The sequence below is a fragment of the Sebastes fasciatus genome, chromosome 10, assembly GCF_043250625.1.
Source record: "Sebastes fasciatus isolate fSebFas1 chromosome 10, fSebFas1.pri, whole genome shotgun sequence".
NCBI lineage: Eukaryota > Metazoa > Chordata > Actinopteri > Perciformes > Sebastidae > Sebastes > Sebastes fasciatus.
In genome coordinates, this window is record NC_133804.1 from 21,023,158 (window position 1) to 21,046,662 (window position 23,505).

Here is a 23,505-nt window from a genome sequence, read left to right on the forward strand (position 1 = left end):
AACAGTAACAAAGCATTCTAAACTTGAACATTTCCTGATTCAGATTCCAATTCTTATTCCAATGCTAATTCTGATTTCAATTTTTATTCCGTTTCCAATACTTATTCAGATTCCTATTGAAATTCTGCTTTGAATTCCAATTCTTGGAATCAGAATTAGCATTTGAATAACAATTGAAATCGGAATAAGAATTGGAATAACAATTTGTATCTGAATTGGAATAACAATCGGAATCAGAATAAGAGTCGCAATCGGAAAAAGAATCAGAACGATAACGTAAAGCATTCTAAAGTTGAACATTGTAGAACAGTAACATAATGCCTTCTAAAGTTGAACATTGTGGAACGTTAACGTCACGCATTCTAAAATTGAACATTTAACTGTACCGTAACACATTCTAAAATTGTACGTTAACATTCTAGAACTGTATCGTAATGCATTCCAAAATTGAACATTGTAGAACTGTAACGTAACGCATTCTAAATTGAACATTGTAGAACTGTAACTTAACGCATTCTAAACTTGTACTTTCTAGAACGATAATGGAACAAAATTAAAGAGTCACAGTATCGTTGGTCATAAAAATGTCATAAGTCATAGTATGTCATAAAAACTCATAGTATAATATGTCAAAGTCATAAAAAGGTTAAATTAGTAGAGTTTGCTCAGTTGAGTTGGTCAACTGAAAAAAACTCCACTCAGGAAGACAAGATGCTGCGATCTCTAGAAAAATCTAGTTAGGAATTCCACACAACATTACAAATACATACCTATATTCTTTGTCTGTAGGACTGATTCCCTTCCGTTTGTCTGAAGTACAAAAGGAACAACTAAAGGCCTAGAGAGAGTATCTGCATGTCAGACAGAGAGGCAGCATAGCAATAATCCACTCACACATGCACACAGACAAGAACAGACAGACAATTAGACACTCATTCATGTTACAGTTGGCTCAACACTCCACCACTGTCAAGTACTTTATTCACAATAAGGTCATTTTCTTCTTTAAAAAATCATTTTTAATATACAACACAATTTTTGACAAGACAACTCCGTTTACAGCTAAATTTGAGCTCTTGAGTTCCAGCTTCTCTCATAACCAAAGCAAGCACGTAGATGATGGGGAGAGAAAGATGGAGTGAAAGGGACAGATGAACAAGGGTCGAAGTTAGAAGAAAGAATGAGGAAAAGACAGTAAGAGAGAGGGAAATAGAAAGAGGACTACGCTTAGTATGATTTTTGTACTAAGAACCAAAATACTCAAATAAAATGAGAAAATAACAGTAATAAAAAACAGTAAGAAAGTAAGAGTTAAAGAGAAAAAAAAAGCAGAGGTGTACCGGGATGCTGTATCCAAGGCAACCTCACATGCATGTCTGTCTGTTTGACGCTTCTGCTCTGTTCTGCCGTTTCACAAGTCCACATACACAAACACACACTCACGCAAACTTGAGTGTGTGCGCCCCCATATTCCAAGCGAGTGTGCATCTCTGGGGGTTAGAGGGGGGTGGGGGTGGAGAGAGAGAGACAGGGAGGAGTGCGAGGGAGTGAGAGGGAGCAGGGAAGTAATCCCTGACACATTTCTCCCTCGTTCACTCCCTCCATCTCCCATCCTTCCCTCCTTTCATAGAGCTGAGTAAAGAGTCTCTGTCTCCCGCATCACAGCTCCAGTCATCCTCTGTCCAACTGTGCCACTGTGTGTGTGTGTATGTTTATGTGTGTGTGTGTGTGTGTAATGTATATAAATATAAGCGATTCCATATCTGTGGAAACCTGGGGTTGAAAACTGAGGAGCAAAAGCCAGTTTAAGTTTGTATCAAGGGGACAAAAAGGGAGCTTGTGACTTATGTAAGGTCTAAGTTAATACTGTCATTAGTGTACTTTACAAAACATAAATTAGTATTAGAAGGTGAACTTCTTTGGAAAGTTGTGTTGGTTCTGTAGGAGGAAATCCGCATCAGTGTTGACCTGTGTGTGTGCGTTTCTGTGTGTGCATGTCACAGTACTGGCAGGCAATGGGCACAAGCTCAAGAGTCTGTCAGAACGGGCAGGGGGGTCGGAGGTGGCGGGGGCAGGGTGGGAGATGGACAGAGAGATGACGAGGAGGAAGGAGAAGAGATGGGCTCCTTTCCATGATGGACGCACCCATCAGCCAATCAGCCCTGGGCTCCTCCAAGAAAGGGTGCGGTGGATGGCGCCACCTGGAGGGGTATTAAAATGTCTGCTCAGTAAGCGTACACACACCGGCTGAATATGATTCTCTAACTATGCACACATACGCAACCTCGTGTAGGGCTGCACAATTAATCAAAATTTTATAGACATCGCAATGTGTATAGGAAGCGCAATATTTGTTAAAGGCAATTGTGTGTCAAAATACCATTTTAAATTAAATTTGATCTTGGCTCAACAGCATTCTTTGACTTTATTTCTGCTACTTCAACAAATGTAGTCAATTTAAACACAGCCACTGAAATGCTCTTAAAACACATTCAGACTTTATGCAGCCGATTTAAAAAAAACAAAAAACTAACTTTCAATCTCAAATTCTGCAGCTGTACCATCATCCTGTTCACTCAGAAATATTAACATGTGATCTCCAATATTATATGAATCATGTTCCATCAGTGCGACCAATCACATTATGAAAGATCATTATTCATTGATCCTACGTGTCTAAGCTTTAAAGCATTTAGTATTGAAACTGAGATTACAATTTATGTACAATAAACATTTTAGTGGAACTGTTCTAACATACTGACAGTCTCAGTCACAGTGTTATAAAAAATTAATTTTGCAAAATGAGACTGACAGCGCATAAAAGTGCCAACTTTAGATAGTCTTTAGTAACAAACATACATACATTCATACATTTTGATAAGCGCTTTGATACGGACTGAATGAAAGAGGAAATAAAGCAGCATGTCTGGCTCTGTAAGGAGGAGACAGAGAAACTCAGGGTTTGTTGAAGAAAACCTGCCAGCGAGTAGGTTAGGTTCACAGAGTCAGTTACCATGGTAACTGACCCAGAGTTTAAGTTACTACAGAAAACATTGTTTGGTACAGATCCCCGCAAAAATCACACCATAATTAATTTTAACATGTTTTTCAATGAAAATGAGCTATGTAAAAATGATCCTTCCCTCTAATATCGCAAATTACATCGCAATAGCAATATCAGTCAAAATAATTGCAATTAGATCTTTTTTCAAAATCAGTCAGCCCTTCTCATGTGTTATGCCAGACGAAACATTTTTGCAGACAGGTCTTATAAGCTAAGTGTGATTGTGTGTGTGTGTGTGTGTGTGTCTTTGTACCTGCTATCTAGAAATGTAAGTGTAGGTGCGGGAGGGAGACCGTCCCTCTGACTGGCCATTGGTCGAGACGTTCAGGAAGTCCCAGATCAGAATGGTGTCGTCGTGAGAACTGCTGATGATCTGAAACTCATCAAACTGGAGACGGAACACGCGGCCAGAGTGCTCCTGAAAAGACATGAATTAAGAGATTATATTTACAGACTATGCATACAGGCACACATGGAATCTAAAAAAAAAATCATGGACGTTTGTGATGGCGAGTGATGTCGCTAACGAAATGCATTGGTTGCAGGTTTTTATGGCATACTATACACTATACTATGACTATTTATTAAACTGAAATAAAATAACTGATTCAACCCTTTGATGTATGATCATACTGTCGTGATCATTCTAGCAAACTCAATCTCAACACTCTGAAGTAATGACCTGTCATATTCTAGTTAGATTGGTATTTGGAAATGTATTGTTATTAAATTTGACTAATTATACTCATTATTGAAATTACATTTTTCTCTAAAATACAATACTACGACTTTTTTATGACATACTATACTTTGACTTTCTTATGGCCTACTATACAATGACTTTATTGGTATGCTATGACTTTTTAATGGTATATTATAATATCATTTTTAATGACTTTATATGACATACTGTACTATGACTTTATTGGTATGCTATGACTTTTTTATTCCATACTATAAACTTTTTTATTGCATACTATACTATGATTTCTAATTACTTTTTATGACATACTTTACTGTACTATGATTTTTAATGGCATATTATACTATGGCTATTTTATGGCATACTATACTATGACATACTATACTATGACTTTCTTATGGCATACTTCACTATGACTTTATTGGCATGCTATGACTTTTTAATGGTACACTATTGACTTTTTAATGACATACTCTACCATTGTAGGGATGCTACTAACGACTACTTTTCTATCGATTAATTTATGGACCTTTTTACCAATTAATGAAAATGTTTAATTTTTCTTATTATTATGAGGCGTTCAAAGTCTGCTCAGGAAAAAGGACTATTGGGCGAAGGCAAATTACAACCTTATCATGATGTGTTCAAATGTTATCTCGTAAAATTAAGTTTTTGGTGAGAAACTTGAATAAATCCAGTTGTTTGAAGGAGATGTTTTCACAGCAATATAAAATAGATATTAGAGAGAGAATTATGACCTGTTAAACTTCCTAACACTAGCTTTAAGCAGCTTGACAAGATTTTTTTTTAATCAAAGCACCACGGTATAATTCAAACACTGTAATTTACCATGTATATAATATTTTTTAAGTTAAATATATCAAACATTGAATGACATCAGATATAAAATGTTATTCCTTCATTTAGCGCATAGATTTCAAAAGTGGCAGATCAAATTTCTGAGTGGAGAGACAAAAAAAAAATACTTGTCTGCCACTGGCAGGCAGTGAAAAGGGTTCATTTCAGACCCTGAGTGGGAGCATTATATGATATATAAAAATACGCAACCCCTAAAGTCTTAAATAAAGATGTTATAATAGAATATTAAAATATGCTCCCCATATTCTAACAGTACACTTACTCCTGTTTGTAATCAAAATCAATAAGACACCATTACATACATACTGTACATACATACACTGCGGAACTAATAAAGGAATATCTTATTTTATCTTATACTGTACATGCATACATTGTCAGAACACACCGGCTGTGTCACTGTAGCATTGGTAGTAGCCTACATGCAGCTGAACGGCAGCCCAGTCTCCCTACATGCCGCAGTGCACAGAGTTCACACAAAGCCCGAGCTAAGCTTATGTTGAGGCCAACACACTGGCAAAGGTGACCGCCAGCAAAAGTCTATAGACTTTGACGGTGTGTTCTGAGCGGCCGAGTGGGGGGAACTCCATGCCCTGCAGCATGGAGGGAGACCAGGTGCCGTTCATCTGCATGAAGGCTACTGCCCATAGAGCCGTTGAAAACTGAAGAGTTTCTCTTCAAACATTTTTTTTAACTTATTCAATGGAATTTCTAAGGTAGTGGACAGACAATGTTATGGCTTTATGCGTGCATTTAGCAGCTACAAGGACTAAACATTAAAAAACATGCGTCGGTTTAAATTATTTATGACGTCAACGTCATCAATTATGCCGACTAATCGCGGCAGCCCTTAAGGAACTGCAGTTTAAGTAACATGTGCATGAGGCTAAATCAAAAGGACCTCACCACTAGAGTGCGCAGACATAATGTGCTGGCGGGGGCTCGTGGGTCCAGGGCTGCCTGCAGGTCCCACACCTTGATCTTGCTGCAGAGAGAAACATGAGACGACACAACGTCAGAAACAAAATGTGTCTCTATTCACAAAGCTGTGTGTGTTTGTGTGCGCGCGCCAGACTCACCCGTCATAAGCGCCACTGACAATCCTTTTGTTGTCAAAGCGAATGCAACGGACCAGCTCCTCGTGACCTTCCAGCACTCGCAAACATGCCCCACACTCTATGTCCCATAACCTGGAGAAAGAGAAGCATTATTAACACATGTAAGGCAACATACAGTCCCTACACTATTGTATTAGTTGAAACAATGACATTTGAGTACATGGTTATTTTTGCCTAATTAAATTGCATGATACAAAGTGTTATTGACTGACTGATCTTACTTGTATGCAAATATAAATACTACATACTTTAAACCATATACATGTTTAATCTCACACACGTACCGGATTGTGTTGTCAGATGAGCCACTGACCACCAGACGATCTCTGTACTGTAGACAGGCGATGCCCCTCTTATGACCATTTAGAGTGCGCACAAACTCACAGGTGCTGGTGCTCCATACCTACAAGGGTGCAACACAATAACCTTTGTGAAACAATGGCCTGGATTTATTCAGACAGGTACAAAGTTACCAAACAACCACTTTGAAACAATGAAGCATTTTATAAAACTCTACCCTGCAGTAACTATCAGAAAAATCTTTCTCTGGAAACCACCTCCTCAGCTCTCGTTACCTTGATGGTGCGGTCCCCTGAGGCGGACACAATGTATTTGTCGTCAAAATCGACCACGTTGACAGCAGCCCGGTGTCCCACAAGGACACGACGTAGGCTGATGTCAGTAGGAGAGGCCATGTCCCAGACGGCGATTGAACGGTCCTTGGAGCAGGTGACCATCAGGCCGTTGGCGAAGCGCAGGTGAAGAACTGCCTCGTTGTGGTGGATCAGTGTGTTCAGTACCTCACCCGTCGTCACCTCCCACACCCTACGGAGGATGAGGGGTAGAAGGAGAGGGATGGAGGAAGAGAAAACAGAAGTGAGGAGAAATGACATGGTGGTGGAATGATGAGGGCAAAGGTGACAGAGAGAGAGAGGAAAAGTAAAGGCAGGAAGGAAAGATGGGGATGTGGAATGAGAGGGGAGGGGTGTGAGACAAAGAAGGAAGGAAAGACAAAGGGGTGAGAGAAGTGGAAAATGATAGGAGGAAGGGGCGAGTAGGAAAGAAAAAGAAAGGGTAGCAGTAAGAGTGTTCAAAATGAAAGAAAAAAGGTTGAAGATGGAGAGTGGAAAATAAATGTAATGGGAGTGAAGGAAAAAGGAAAACAATGGAGACAGGAGAGAGAATTATGTTTATTAGTTTTACAATGGAGAGTAACTCAGAGTTCACACATACTGTATGAACTACATGTGTGCACGCGCGCGCACGCACGCACGCACGCACAGGGGTGGCTGTGAAGAACATGCTACTGAACTGCACCGCTGGGCTTTGAGAGTCAAACGCAGAACACACTGGAAAAGCTGACAACGAAACCTACAAACAAAGTGCCTGTCAAGCTGTTGCTAAGGAAGTGAAGTCACATTTTCCTTGGATACCGCCCAATGTGTGCAGCTGAAGTGTGAAGTAATAAGAGAATTAATGTTGAGCTTCTGTGTGCAGTAGCCAAGCAAGCGTCAACATTAGCACACGCAGCCAGGTCTTTAAATATCTGCAATAAAACATATCCCACTATCTCTAGTAATGATAGTAAATCTAACTCATTATGAAATAATAAATGACAACATTTATATACTTCTTGCCAGACTATGAGCAGCAACTGTATGTTGGGTGGGGGCAGCAGTAGGTATTTTGGTCTTGACTGGGTGCAAAACGGACTATCAGCATACAGTATGTGAAATGATAGTATGTCTATAGCAATAGTACCCTTTTTTGAGCAGTGCAACTATAACAAGCTTGGTGCAATATGGTTAGAAACATGCATTTTACATTGTTAATCAACCGGATTCATTTTATTTATCAAATTTATAGTTTAAATCAACTGCATTTAGCCTGTTTTTAAAAGCAGAGGCGTATTTTGCATAAGGTTTATGGCAGGCTTTGAAGAGATAAGACTCAACAGCCACTGTTTTAGGTGATAAGAAAACACGCCATCTCCTCATACAAATAGTACAGTATACGTAGTTTTGTACATTTTGCTCTGTGTATGCCCTATTGTTCATTATGTTCTACAGATGCTCTTCATTTTGAATGAATGAACAAACTGACCAAATTCAAACCTATTGAATAACATCTTGTGATAAAGTTGAAATATATCAAATCATACCCTTTACAACTGTGACTAAAGCTTCTAAAAGTACATCTATCCGTCAAGTGACTATTCTGTCATATAAAAAAAAAAAATACAGCATAACACATCATCCAGTAGTTGCAAAATGCTGAGAAATTGGCAACCAATTCTTGGCTTTTGGTATCAATGGCAACCACTCTTTAACATATATAAAAATAGGGTTAAACATTTGTTTCATTAGTGATTCAATATTGCTGTTACAGTCAGAACCAGAACCAGACAATGCTTTTGATGAAACACAAACTACATAGAACTTTGTTCGGTTACTGTAATAAAGCTGATGCCTGATTTTTTATTATACTGTACTATGACTTTTTTATGACATACTATACTATGACTTTTTGAATGACATATGGCATACTAAAGCCATTTTTCAATTGTTTTTCAATGTTGGGATGAATATACTTAAATAGAATAGTGGCTATGGAGCCAGATGGTTCTCATTGGCTTTGGCTGTACCCATTTGTAATGTAGTGAAGTGAGAAAGTAGATTAGGGTGAAAGACTTTAGTTTTTCACTAAAAGCAGGAATACAGCTTTTGGCTAAATTAAGCTTGTTTAAGTAATCCAGTTATTTATTATTGATATGCATGAATTATTATCATTTAAATATATCCTTTTGCAAATTCTGAACCCATCAGCTCGGTTTGACGACGATTTTGCCGCTGGGGCAACGGGCAATATTTCTGGGGTTCCGGTGTAGCCAGCAAATATCCTGGCTAAGACTTCCTCTTTCGTGTGCTGATCATTGTTACAATGTGATTAGCAACTCGAGACATGGAGTTAAGAGTCAAGAGACGACATCCACGACGGGATTGTATATCTGTATTCATATGCAGACATTTGTTGACTAAATTGTTGTCCGACGATTGCCTATGGGTTCCAAGATTGCATTTCAGCCAATGTGTTCCACCTCTTTTGCTCTCCACACAAACTGTTTACCTGCGACCAAAGCCTGCTCAAACATGATTAGTCAGTACTATTTGAACTACAAACCGAAAGCAGAATGCTTCTGATACCAAAATCTTGTCCCGTTGCCAACTGATTCTGCATTCATATGCGGAAATCCGTTTATAGATGTTAATCCTTGTGTATCTGATCTAACCACTGAAGCATTCCTGTCAGTTAGATAACCTGTGCTGCAGAAACTATTCTGCTTTTGAACACTTTTGAACATGAAACAAACGTCTCATGTACTTGTGGCACGAACGTTTTTCAACACTGATGTTGGTGTTAACTTGTCTTTACAGATACATCCTAAGTTAGTAATCAATCGTTCAATCAATAGTTTTGACTTATAACCTGACTGTTATACAGTGTTTAGCATAGTAGTAAAGTTTTGAGTTTCATAAATCTAGTATCTATAAATGCCCATCTACTTTTTGTCTCATTAAGTTGCCAAAGCTAACCATGGATGTACAGTGCGTTTAAACTGGAAATAGGTTAGTAACTATATATATACTACTGACATTTGATCCAAGCATAGTTGTGCAGTAAATCCCCTGAAGTCATCCAAACATCCAGCCTAATTAACACTGAGTAACTGTGTTACTTCAGCGATTTGAATATTTTTTTTTACCTTGCTGACACTACTCGCTGGTCCTACCCCAAAATACAGTGTGAGCCTTCTGTAACAAGATGCATGTCGTACCTGACAGTTGAGTCAGAAGACCCGGTGACGATGACCCTCTCATCATACTGCAGACACAACACTGATCCTGTGTGACCGGTCAGTATCTTCAGACACTCCAGAGACTGCTTATCCCAGATCTATCATGAGAAAGGAGAGGAGTAGGAAGAGATGGGAGAAAGACGAGTGAAGCAGAGGGAGAAAGAGGAGGAAAAATAAGTGGTTGTGAAAAGGTTGCAGATTTGGGTCATTCTAAGAATGGCCTATTCTAACAGCAGTGTTCATGCCCCATTTCCCCACTGCTGCGCTGAGATGAGGGTGTATGTAAGAGCCATTCAGCTCGTCCCTAGGTGTGCGTCAGCCTCCTCCAGAACAATAAGATGACAAATCCGCTATTCTCCTTCCTCCTTCCTCCATCCTCCATCCTCCATCCTCCATCCTCCATCATCTTCTCCTCTTCTGCCAGGCCAGACAGATAAGTGGAACACACAACGGGTTTGGAGCTGAGCCCTTTCATCCTATAATTCACATGTGTTCTGTCTCAGTGTCTGCTGGTTTAGCTCAGCGCCATAGACAATAAGATGATAAGCCATGCTGAGCCAGAAGAAAAAATTCAATTCATAAATACACAAACCCAGGTAGGAAGGAAATAACCCCCCACACACAGCATGCATGTCTTTCTCACAGGCAACATTTTTGGCTGTCTCAACTGCTGGTGCTTAAACACACAAATGGGATCAATGTTAATTACTTCTACATGTCAGTTTGGGACAGAAGGGCAGACTGATACATGCCATGTTTTCACTGCCTCAGCAGTAGTAAGTAATGAAGTAATGAAACATAAACTAGAATTCTCGCCCCGCGGTTGTATCCCTCCGACAACCAGTCAGGTTGCAGTTAACATCCATGTCTGTCCAAAATGTCATCACTTCGTTATTTTATCCCGTTACACATTTGTGTGAAATTGTCATTATTAGCATATGAATTCTTGAGTTATGGCCAAAGATTTTAGTTTTATGAGGTCCCAGTGACTTTTGACCACCAAATTCAAATCAGTTCATGCTCGAGTCCAAGTGGACGTTTGTGCCAGATGTAATGAAATGCCCTACATTTGTGCCAAATTTGAAGAAATTCGCTCGAGGCGTTCCCGAGATATCACACAAATGGGATGAACGTGAGGTTACGGTGACCTTGACCTTTAACCACCAAATTTTGTGTTAAGTTTGAAGAAATTCCCTCCAGGCGTTCCTGAGATATCACGTTCACGAGAATGGTACGGTACGGGCGGGCGGGCAGGCGGACGGACAACCAGAAAACATAACACCCCCGGCCACGGCTGTTGGAGGCATACAAATATAATCTTAACCATGTTAAAGTCCAAATGTATATATTGATGTTCAAGTGTTACCAGGATGGGTTTAGTGATATTCCAGTCTTCAAGGCTATGAATCACAGTCATGAAAATATTTGAAAAATGACAACAGAAATATCAGTTAAAATTAATAAATGGGCTTTGGAGTTGCAGATAAAGAGTTTAAACTGGTTTTACTTTTATTTGCATTACAATTTTTCACACAAACTGAAATGTGACTTTAATTTTGATCAAAGATGAGGTTGAGACTACTCTGCCCTTAAAAAAGATTGACTTAGGGGATATTGATAAGGGCAACCTCTTTACAAAATGCAAAGTGCTGGCCCTCCACTGTGTGTGGGAAATGTGGAAGGATGCATTGTAATGGCCAAAGAAGCAATAACAACTAACCACACTCACTACTTTGCAATCAACTGGTCCTGGTGAGCGTTTCCTGCCCTGCTCAGAGCTTTCCATAAGCGCCGGCTGCCGGCCAAGCAGACCACTACTCATTTAAGTCCAGGCGGCTACTTTATATTAATTTTATAATATATACAATACTTAAAAAAAAAAATAGTTTTAATTAACAAGTGCGCTTTGCGTGTACATTTTACGACCACCAGCCTCCGCTTCAAAACAATGCGAGCATGATGATAGAGAAACGTGCCTGTCTGTTTCATCCCCGCCCCAACAAGCTCTCTATGAATGTGTGTGTGCGCGCTCAGCTGAGAGGTTGTGTCCTGCCGAGCAGACTTAGCGGAGACTTACGTTAAGGTTAGTCTTCTGTGTTAGATATATATTAGCAAAATAATTGTTGACGAAAGGCATTAAGAATTGCATTGATAGCACAGACAGGGGACATCCTCATTAGACAGGCTTCTTCAGAAAACACCGGTGGCAGCAACTTGACAATTGCGCAGTAAGAATTAAAAAGTCCACTGAAAGCGCTGCGTTTTCCATATACCATATAACCCTAAATTTCATATTAAAAGGGACTGTTTGTAAGAATCAGAAATGCTTGTTAACAGCGACACCTGTGGCTGTTAAGTCAACGAAAGTCAGCGTCGGGCTCGCGCTTGTGCTCGCTCTACATAGACATGAATGAGCATCGCTCAAAACAGTGAGGCGACACACGTCAGCTAAAACCACAATATCACTATATTTCACCTGCTTGACAGTAATGTTAGCTGACCAGACGAAGGTCTCTCCATGAATCAATGCTGATCCTAGTGTTGGCTTTTCCTTCCTGCTTCAGCCTCCCGACCGCGGTCGGAGGGAACAGGGGAGACACCGGCACCCGGTCAGAGACGATAACGTTTCTCGCTGCGGAGCCCCGTCACTTCACAAGACACGGGAAACCTCTGTTGGTTTGGAGGAGCTGCAGCATTTATTTCTGCACAAACGTCCACTGTACATTCACTAGATATTCTCAGAGCTACTAACTCTCCTGGCCAGTGTGTAGTGTGCGCGCATAAACTCTCCATGAGAGTGGATCGAAATAGCAAGAACGAGCGCGGCGTGTGAGTGAAGGCAAGTAGGCAGGCAGATGAGCAAAGTACAGCAGAGACTCCGGCCCTGGAGACCAAAGCTACGGTCTCACCCCGCGTCTTCCGACCGAGGCCAACACTGTTTAACAGACAGGCTTAACTAGATATAACTTTGCGGTTTTGGTGCTTCCGTGTAGTTTGTGTTGGAGTCTTGTCTGAACAGCGTAGCCACACGCAAGCGCGCATGGGACATCGACCCGGATTGATTTATACGTGTAAGAAGTTACAAACAGTCCCTTTAACTAATACATAGGCTCGATAAGACATGGGATTAAAAACATGTTCCCTCTTAAAATAGCCTTGTTCATTTTCGTTGAATAAAAGTGCATTTATGTTTCTAGTAAAACAATACACTAACTATCATTGTGACATGTCTTGATAAACCTTACAGTGAAGGTGTCAATAAATAAATATAAAAATAATAAATAAGATGTAATGACTCCTAATTACAAAGATTACATTATTTTTAATGTATGAATGTAAAGCTATTTAAAGACTGTGTGGGCTGTGAAGCCTAATTCTCCTTAACAATAATTCACTATATCTTTACAATCGGGTAAACATTAAACTATGTATTAATTAAGAGCAGTGTACATGATGGAAAAGTGCATTAAAATGTGCAAGGGGAACCAAAATTTGAATTTTACAGCTAAATTGTTCTCTGGGGGAGCATGGCCCCGGTCACCTCAAGCTGGCTGCTCCATATTCTTGTGGAAATCCCTGCCTGCTGCTTTGCTGTTGTACAGAACAGGTGCTACCAACTGTAATTCTAGGCAATAAGTTTTTGTTCCCATTAGCTTTCAGTGCATTGCCAGTTCATATACTGTCCACTTAGACAATGATGACAGCAACAGAGTGATTTATGATTAGAACATAAAGAAAGTATCCCTCACATAATAAAACAACCCTTTTATCCAGTTGTAAATCAAAGAACCTGCAAACACTATACAGATCTCTGAGGTAGTTTTGGAACAGAAAGTTTAGAAAAAGAGCCAATGTGTGGCAGCGCACAGTGGCGAAGATAACAATAAATTGGGCCAAGTCATAATCTCTCAGACCTCACTGTCCTTGATGTTCAATACATACCTTGATGGAATTGTCTCTAAGGCCACTGATGATCTTGTCATCATCGTACTGGAGACAGTAAACCCCTTTACTATTTTCTGAGCGACATTGAATCCTCTGCAAGTTGTGTCTGCCACATCGCCAATTTGCCTCAATAGTCTGGAGAAAAAAAGGGAGAAACAATAAGACAAACACAGAAGGCAACCGTAGAGAAAGAGAATCACTGTAGTTGAGCAGAGAGAGAAGATAGAGGCAAATATCATGTGATGTAATGTTGTTAGAGGGGACAGTAAAAGGGTTTAAAAAGTAACACGCAATTCAAAAACTCTCACAAGATGGTTACGGTTAGGCATTGACCTCGAATGGTTAAGGTTCGGCATTGACCCTGAGAGGTTATGGTTAGGCATGGACCTGGAATGGTTGAGGTTAGGCATTGACCTGGAATGGTTGAGGTTAGGCATTGACCTCGAATGGTTGAGGTTAGGCATTGACCTCGAATGGTTGAGGTTAGGCATTGACCTCGAATGGTTGAGGTTAGGCATTGACCTCGAATGGTTGAGGTTAGGCATTGACCTCGAATGGTTGAGGTTAGGCATTGACCTCGAATGGTTGAGGTTAGGCATTGACCTCGAATGGTTGAGGTTAGGCATTGACCTCGAATGGTTGAGGTTAGGCATTGACCTCGAATGGTTGAGGTTAGGCATTGACCTCGAATGGTTGAGGTTAGGCATTGACCTCGAATGGTTGAGGTTAGGCATTGACCTCGAATGGTTGAGGTTAGGCATTGACCTCGAATGGTTGAGGTTAGGCATTGATTTGCGGGTTACCTTCTAGACACGACCCAGTAAAAGATTTGATCCAGCCGGGTGGAAAGTGTTTGTGAGATTATTGTGATTACAATAACACCAAGACAATTAGCTCAACGTTATTAATTAGCTGTAATCAACATTTGCTATGTGTGAATGAAGCAACATTTGCCGACCATTCTGTGTAAAAAGAACTGCTGCAGAGTGTGAATCAATTTGATCTATATTAAAACAGCACTATTAGATTAACCAATGGGATATGTAGTCAAATTAGACTTTTCCACCTTGTTTAAGGTTAATAAAAAAAAACACGTGTAGGTCAGTGATGCATATACATTACTCTATAAAAACTACAGAAAATATTATGTCAGTTTCAAATGGGTCTATATGAACCAGTTCATGTTTTATTGAGTTTTTGCGGTATTACATACTATCCCTGCAGACAGCAAAGTTACATTTTTAACAACGAAGAAAAAATATTTTACTTTTGACTGAAGTCTACAAGAAAAGTGTTCAGTTAATACTGAAATCCATTTCTCTGTCTCTTACCTCTATGTCTTGGATGATCTTGGGATAAAGGGAGTGATAGTAGGAGTTGGGTGGGACTTCTGACGTGCGGTTCTTGAACAGATATTTCTCCCTGGGGGAAAGAAAAATATAAGAATGACAGCTGCTTTGTATCCACAGGGGCTTTTTTTTCCCCATCTACAATAGACACTCAAGAACAACAGAGTATAACCTTACTTCCTCCTTCTCTTCCTTTCTTTTATCCTAAATGCAATGCCAAAAACTAGAAGACTAACAAGCACACTGAAAACAAGTAGTTTACCTATATCCTCAGAAAGCATCCTCTTAATTTCTATGTGTGTTGGCCATTTTTAGATCTCAATGTAAACAAAGGTAGGCTAGCTAACACTGTATATTTGTGTAAGTAAATGGGTCTATGTCCATTCTCACCACTGGTGTCTCTCAGACAGGCCTTTCCAGAGCGGGTCAGTGCGGACCATGCGTTCGATGAGCTTCTTCCACAGCATACCCTCAGAGATGACCCTCTGCCACTCCTTACACACCAGCTCTGCCGAGCACAGCGAGCGTGCATCCAGGAAAGACAGGATGTTCTCCGCTATGTGATCCAGGCCTTGGGCTAAAAGGGAGGAAGACAAGAGGCGGAGTGAGTGCTTCAAAATTAATAGGATTTCATATGGTCAGTTTATCTGTGCCTGGGGTTCATTATTTTCAAAAGTAATCATGTTTATTTTATTTAATAGATATATAATAAATTAATAATAAATGAATTTAATAAAATCTTTTTTTTAAAATGGCTACAAAACAAAATCAGATAAAGAAAATACAAAAACTATTTTAGGAATACTATTTGTAAGGCAAACTTTCTTTAGTTTTATCTTTTTGTTGTGTTCATTAGAGCAGGACATAAATAAAAAATCACTTTAAAATAATCTTCTATTTCTATAAAATCAGGGCATTTTTCAAGGAAACCAGTAAAAAAATGAAAATGCTGAATCTTTTGTGTGCCTTACTGTACAGTCATATATATGTATGTTTGTACCTGGCAGCGCAGTGATGAAGTCCCTCTGCAGCATGGGTTTGAGGTAGGAGTTGATGTGGCCGTGCTGGTAGTGGCACATACGGGAGATCAGGCGCTCGACGAACTCCACCTGGTCGGCCTCCGACCACTGGTCAAACAGGGCGATGCAGTGTTCCTTCTCCTTCTCGTAGTTCCCCTCTGACGGGCGCTTGCGGGACCCCACAACAGGACCATTACTAAGCTGTATTGAAAAAAAACATTTGAGTTCAGATCTAGTTATTACAGTAGAATAAACACAATACTGCATCATTAACTTTCAAGTCTTTTTCCCATCCTTATAACAGTCTGTGAAGAGGATCAAGAGGAGTCTTATAGTTTCAGAATGGACTAAGTTAAAAATCAATTTTCATTGCTTAGGGTTAAAGCTCGTTAAACCACTAGAAGCCTGCAGTGGAGTGGGTGTATGTGTGGGAATAGGAAAAAATGCTTAAAAATAGATATTAATGTCAACAGCATTTGTCAACATGAGTGTGAGATTTTTACAAGAAGGCATGAAGGGAACAGGACATACATTTATATATACACAGTATATATCAATTTGGATGTCACATTATACTGTGAATCCAAAATAAATCATATTTAACATTGTTAAAATTATACTAATTCAAATGTTCAACAATTTTGAAGCATGTGAAAGCTTTAACTGCAATATCAACCTTTATATGAGGGCCATGGAGCACAAGAGGAAATTATAAGACTTTAGGCCCAAACAGTGGAGCACTTAAAGGCCTCTTGACTTAAGAGAATTATATATTAGTGCGTATGTTTTTTACGTTACGTTTATACGTATGTATGTCTAGATGTATGGACTTTGACTATGTGTGCTTTTTGTTGGTCTGTCATATTATTGTTAAGTCTTACTGACCAATCCTTTTACATATAGTGTTTTGTTTGATTACCTTCTTCACTGCTGTATTGCTGATTATATGTCTACATCTCTTTGGTTCAAAGAATAATACAAGTTTGATCACAAAAAAAAAATGTATATGAGGGTTCCCCCGGGTAGGAGATTTAAATAAAAGTAAACAATTCACACATTAGATGCCATTCCTGATGCACACACACCTTGAGAACTGTGTTCTTCTTTGGCGAAAGATCGTCCACGAGGTTCTGTGACTCCATCCCTGATGTGTTCTGCAGAAAAAGAAACAAAACAAAGAGAAAGTGCGGGTTAGTTTTATTCTCTTTGCATCTGTGTGAAAGGCGCTGTGAGAGCCAGGGCAGCGGTGTGGACAGCGCTGGACACAAGAGTGCCACAAACACAGCCAAGGAAGGGTAACCATCATGACTTCAGAGGCGTGCACGCACAAACACCCGTGCATACACACACATATGGGGTGAAAAAAACTAAGCACTGCAACAAAAGAAATCTATTCTCTTGCTTGTCTGTGATGTGGGCTAAGTAGTCTGGACAGGAAATGAAACTGCAGCATCTTGGGTATGTCACTGGCAGCAGCTCAGGCATGACTGTAATGAAACTAAAATCAGATAGTGGCCTTACAGTACATAGACAGATAGACAAAAATGGGAGGTAACCAGATCCCACCCATTTCTAGCATGACTTAATTCCCTTACAAGTGCACTGCAAACATAACAGGGTTATGGCACAAATCACTTATTGGCAGTAACAGAGAGATGCTGAACTACTACTACCACTACTACTAATAAAAACACGTATACATAAATGGCAAATATCAGGTTCTTTATAGCACATATACACTTCTTTGGGAGTCATGGACAGTCAGGCAGCAATATCATAATCTTACATTCATCATTATATACATAAAAAACAACCACATGGAGACCTGCTCTCCTCTTAAGGGGCTTCATGTGTACTGGTTTTAGTTGTGACTGAAGATACGACGGATGTTAGGAGACCACCTTGAACCAACATGTTTGCACAGAGTAAAATTAACATTTTCATGAAACAAGCATATTCCTGAAGTATGAAGACTCTTTCAAAGAATACGCTGCAAAATTCTCCAGAAATAAGCAGGAACAGCACAACTCCATATGAAACACACCAAAAATGGACTTCACAGATATATTAAACTGATTTGGGGAAATGGGACACACGAGGTCTTTAACCTGGTAGAGGGTCAATGCTATCGCATATCTGTGTAGGTGATGACTGAGCCAAGGTCACGGTTTTTGAAAACAGCTAAACAGCTAGAATGGAGGTCTGCCTGTGTATTTATTTTAATAGCCTATCTGTTAGTGCTTCTCTAGAGTTGCTATTGGCGGGCTGAACCAGGGGCCCATCTTAAAAACAGGATTAATAATTATCTAAATATTCTTTTTTTAAGTGAAACCCAGAACTTCCTCAAGAGCTGTTACATGTTTTGCTCAGTGTAGTTATCCATCTAACTTGGTGATGGGGCTACATGTGGAGAGTAAAATCAACAAAGAACAGTATCAGTGGTTGGCACTAACACAACCAAACAAACAAACAAACAAACAAAACAAACGGTCATGAACCAAGACCAAAGCAGACAGGACAAGAAGCCAGAATGGGCTTGCTGGTGTTGATGATCATGCAGAGCAGAAGAAGAGAAGGAAGGAGAAATAAAAACAGACAGACCAGGTTTGGCCAGGCAGGCAGGCAAGCAAGCATGTAGCCTCTCAGAGCTTGAAGGAAGACCCCCCACCTCGGCCCTCACACCTCCAGGTAGAAGGCAGGAAAAATGTTACTCCTCAGTGCGGGGTTATTCTCTGGTACCCCCTGCGTCCTTCCTTCACTCACACCAAATTACTTTGGAAATAGTCTACCATTCAAACTGATTGTAAAAGTTTGTTTTCATTACACGGCACAATTACTGACTTTTTAAGCATTCTGGGGCCTAATTTAGATGCAAGAACTATGATTTGACAAGATTATAAGGAAGTCAATTACAGTTTATAAAACTACAAATGTGTGTCAAGCAGAGAGAGTTTGAGGACGCACCAGAGAAGAACCTGAGAGCAGTGTGCTTCCAACAGGGAGGAAAGGACAACAGAAGGTGAGGAGGTAGGAGGGTGAGGGGGTGAGTGGGTGCTGTCTGCACCAAGGTGGTATGAGGAGTCATGTGGAGTGGGTGAAGAAAAGTGAAGGGTGAGGAGATGGCAAGGGAGGAAGGGAAGGGAGAGGAGGAGGAGCAGCAGAATTAAGAGGAGAGAGGCAGAACCTGGTTGTGAGCCCGGGTGGAGGGGATGCTCTGCAGGCACCTGAGTGCACACAAACTCTCAGCCACCGAGGAGCAGCCCAGCCAGAGAGAGCGAGGCACAGAGCACTGTGTGAAAGAGAGAGAGGAAGGGAGGACGGGAGGAGGAGAACGAAGTGGACAGGGTGAGGGAGGAAGAGAAAGGGAAGAGCGAGAGACCAGAGATGGGAAGTAAAGGAAAAGAGGAGGGGGGGGTTGATGAGGGAGGTTGGGAGGAGGAAACCAAAGGAGATGGATGGATCAATGAATGGACAGATGGATGGAAGTGGTGAGGAGTTGGTGAGGAACAGGACAGGTGGAGTGTGGAAAAGTGTTGAGAATATAAAAAAACAATAGAAAAATAAATAAAGTTTGGTTTGAAATTGAGAGGAGGTGGGTGTGTAACCATCAAAGGTGAGGAGAGAAGAGGGGAGGAGGTGGGGGATAGTGAGGGGAAAAACCAGTATTAGAGCTACACACACATTGGCACAGTGAGCGCAGGAACACACACTCCTTCACACACAAGATACAGACTGATAAACATACACACAGAAGCATTATTAGACATGAACTGGGTGGGGATAGGTAGAGGAGAGGGAGGGGCAATGGGAGTAATTGTCAATATTGTCACTTTTGATTTGACAGAAACCCCACCCACTGTTCTGCCATCCCCACTCTCATGAGTGGTTAGTGAATAACACTGGGACAAAAAAAATTAAATCAAAATAAATACACAGACACAACCCAGACAAATTCTAAATGTTTTGTAGCTCTGTTTGTTCCAAAACCCAGCAGAAATGCATATTTCCTCCATTTAATATGTGTAATCATTCTTCAGTGAGAGGGAAACAGAGATGTATAAATTCATTAAGTCCATTGGCTACATACAGTATATTGCTCTAGTCAGATAAATTATTTTTCATAGTCAACACTAATCATCTCTTTTCAACATTGATTTCTTATTCGGTGATGGAGTGAGCGTTTGTGTACATTTCTGTTTTCAGTCTTTTTTAATAATTAATTTTAACTTAAGAGACCAAAATAAAAGATCAAATAACCAATGGAAGATTTAGAAAGCAATGCATCTATTACATTTTTATTATTTTGCTTTGTCTGCAGTGATTTTAATAAATTTGATGAACTTTAAAAACACCTCCCTACAGTCTGATGTAATTTACTGTTTCTCTCCATGACTAATCTGTCTATTTACTGGCATTTCATTCCTCTCAAATGATCTCTAGACATGTGTAGTAATTGTGGATAGAACCCTTTAGCAAAAGTAGGCACGTTTGTGCCCCAACAGGAAATGTCTAGTCCATGTCCATATAATCTACTTAACAATCTAAGATACTAAGTTACTTCCTAGGCCTTAACTTGCTATGTCAATAGCAAGTATTGCCATACTTGCTATTGACATAGCAAGTTAAGGCCTAGGAAGTAACTTAGTAATACAATTGATTTGTTTGTTAAGAGAATCCTGAAGGCTGTGTGGTATTTCAGATATAAAGTATGAGTGCCAAACGAAAGTAAACTCTATCCATGTTTAAGTCCATTGGCTACATACAGTATATTGCTCTAGTCAGATAAATTATTTTTTCACAGTCAACACTATTAATATCTTTTCAACATTGATTTCTTATTCTGTGATGGAGTGAGCGCTTGTGTACATTTCTGTTTTCAGTCTTTCTAATAAATTAATTTGAACTTAGAGACCAAAATAAAAGATCAAATAACCAATGGAAGATTTAGAAAGCATTGCATCTTTTACATTTTAGTTTTGTCTGCAGTGATTTTAATCACTTTTTTAAATTTGATGAACTTTAAAACGCCTCCCTACAGTCTGATTTAATTTACTGTTTACCTCCATTACTAATTTGTCTATTTACTGGCATTTCATTTCTCTCAAATGATCTATAGACATCTGTAGTAATTGTGGATAGCAAAAGTAGGCATGTTTGTGCCCCAACAGGAAACACCTAGTCCATGTCCATATAATCTACTTAACAATCTAAGATACTAAGTTACTTCCTAGGCCTTAACTTGCTATGTCAATAGCAAGTATTGGCAATACAATTGATTTGTTTGTTAGAGAGAAACCTGAAGGCTGTGTGGTATTCCAGATAATAGAGATAATGAGTGTCAAACAAAAGTAAACTCTATCCATGTTTAAGTCCATTGGCTACATACAGTATATTGCTCTAGTCAGATAAATTATTTTTCATAGTCAACACTGATAATCTCTTTTCAACATTGATTTCTTATACTGTGATGGAGTGAGTGCTTCTGTTTTCAGTCTTTCTAATAATTAATTTTAACTTGGAGACCAAAATAAAAGATCAAATAACCAATGGGAGATTTAGAAAGCAATGCATCTATTACATTTCATTATGTTGCTTTGTCCTCAGTGATTTTAATCACTTTTTAAAAATTTGATTAACTTTAAAACACCTCCCTACAGTCTGATGAGTAATTTACTGTTCTCTCCATGACCAATCTGTCTATTTACTGGCATTTCATTCCTCTCAAATGATCTACAGACATCTGTAGTAATTGTGGATAGCAAAAGTAGGCACGTTTGTGTCCCAACAGGAAACACCTAGTCCATGTCCATATAATCTACTTAACAATCTAAGATACTAAATTACTTCCTAGGCCTTAACTTGCTATGTCAATAGCAAGTATGGCAATACAATTGATTTGTTTGTTAGAGAGAAACCTGAAGGCTATGTGGTATTCCAAGATATACAGATAATGAGTTGCCAAACGAAAGTAAAAATCCATGTTTAAGTTCATTGACAAAACACACATCTGTGTGTTATCTTAATTGGCCTCTTCCTTTTGAGCCCACTTTGACCCCTGTGATGTTAATGTTAGCTTTTAACGAAGCTAACGTTAGCCTAGCTAGGCTAGCTTTATCAAGAGAGCTACTCATTTCAACAAGAAAACAGTGTTCAAATCTGACCGCATATAAAGAGAAACGACATATTATAATGACGCTTAATGCTTCTTGTTACCAAAAACACATTTTATCGCCCTGCCAGATTGACTGTTTTTGTATGCTAATGCCTGTCATGTACAGCTTAGCATTTGTTAGCTGTGAAGCTAATTGCTACCTCGCTAATCGTGTGAATGAATACACTTCCTTCTACGCACTTGGAAAATATAAACAGAGAACAAGCACATGACTACGATTTAAACCGACATCCCGTTGTGTTATCAAACATATTCCACTTTGCCACACGTATATAATCATATAGGTTGTGTTTTAAACCTAAACGACATAATAAACCGTAAATGTACGTGGTTCATCGCCTGTGTTAGCTTCTGTTAGCTCCGATGGCTAAACGTATCACAGACAGGGCCCAGTTCAGAGTGGCGCAGCGTCACCGCAGTAGTGAGCGCTACCAACCGAGAATCATCGACTGTCTTCGGCCTGACATCTAGCTTTTAATCCCTCCTGTGTTTACCAGTTTGACCCAGAAACAACACGTACATTTATCAGATGTTGAAGTCAAGATGTTGGTTGTTAATGTGGCCTGTGTGAGGAACTTTCTTAAGCTAAATGTATGGATAATTTCAGGCCCTCCCTCTGTTTTCTGGTTCCCCCTCCTTTTCTCCTCCACCTCTCCCGACAAGAGCCGCTTCAAGAGCTCCGTTCCTGCGCGTCGAAATCAAGCTTCCTATTCCACCAAGAGTGATACTTTGAACACCCTGGGATTGTTCAGCGGATTTGCCACTAACGAAAAACTCAATCCTTACCATCAGCTCCAACGTTTTGTCCTCCATCTCCGGCTCCATGTTGACGATCCCCCCCGAAAAAACTCGGCTCCTCTTGAAAATGGAAACCCAGCCCTTGCGTCGGCGGCCCGCAAATGCAGAGACGTCATTCACTTCGCTCAACCACCACACACGGCTTTGGTAGGGCAGTGTCAGAAGAGGGTGGGTGTTGGTGTGGGTGGATGGGGTGGATGGTTAACGCCCCATTGCGATGAGAAAACGCTGCTGATTGGAGGGATTTTGTCAAAAGGGGGAGTGATTTCATAGCTTTGCTTTTTATTGATTGGCTCACCGTGCTACCAAGGCTTCCCCCGGTGACTCCCCCAAACAAAAGGGCAAATGGATGGAAGATGCTGTTGCTATCCTGAAGTGGAATACACTAAGGCAAAAAAATCAATCATCCGCATAGCTTTTTGCTATGATATGCTGCATGCAGGATGTGGCTTATTTAATTATGACATGTGTGAGAGGAAATGGTCATTTAAAATTTACGCTCCGTAAAACAGTAACAGAAGTTATGATGAAAGGATTTATGGTTGTGTTCCTATTGCTTGCTCATAATATGGTCAAATACAATTTTGAGAAGATGTTTTGGG

The 23,505-nt window shown here is 39.9% G+C and overlaps 1 protein-coding gene across 2 annotated transcripts; it reads right to left on the reverse strand.

The window, feature by feature from the left end:
* Positions 1-935: 935 nt before the first annotated feature.
* fbxw11a (F-box and WD repeat domain containing 11a) lies at positions 936-23,067 on the reverse strand. Of its 2 annotated transcripts, XM_074648970.1 has the most exons (14): positions 22,892-23,067; positions 19,118-19,222; positions 17,019-17,087; positions 15,915-16,134; positions 15,305-15,491; positions 14,897-14,987; positions 13,563-13,700; positions 9,600-9,718; positions 6,340-6,589; positions 6,049-6,167; positions 5,726-5,836; positions 5,553-5,631; positions 3,318-3,482; positions 936-2,201 (listed from the first exon to the last, which is right to left on the reverse strand). In XM_074648970.1, exons 1-13 carry the CDS (start codon positions 22,928-22,930, stop codon positions 3,321-3,323), a joined length of 1,689 nt encoding a protein of 562 aa, XP_074505071.1. In that variant the 5' UTR covers positions 22,931-23,067; the 3' UTR covers positions 936-2,201; positions 3,318-3,320. The 2 variants fall into 2 exon arrangements, with proteins under 2 accessions (XP_074505071.1, XP_074505070.1); XM_074648969.1 differs by lacking the exon at positions 19,118-19,222 and having other exon boundaries at positions 22,892-23,060.
* Positions 23,068-23,505: the final 438 nt, after the last annotated feature.

What these genes read in the sequence shown, in the direction of transcription:
- fbxw11a (XM_074648970.1), bottom strand. Translation starts at nt 22,930, where the DNA reads ATGGAGCCGGAGATGGAGGACAAAACGTTGGAGCTGATG. An exon ending in ACAAAACGTTGGAGCTGATG is followed by an intron (nt 19,223 to 22,891) that starts GTAAGGATTGAG and finishes TCTTTCACACAG; the next exon opens with TGCTCTGTGCCTCGCTCTCT. An exon ending in CAGGGGACCGCACCATCAAG is followed by an intron (nt 6,168 to 6,339) that starts GTAACGAGAGCT and finishes GCACCCTTGTAG; the next exon opens with GTATGGAGCACCAGCACCTG.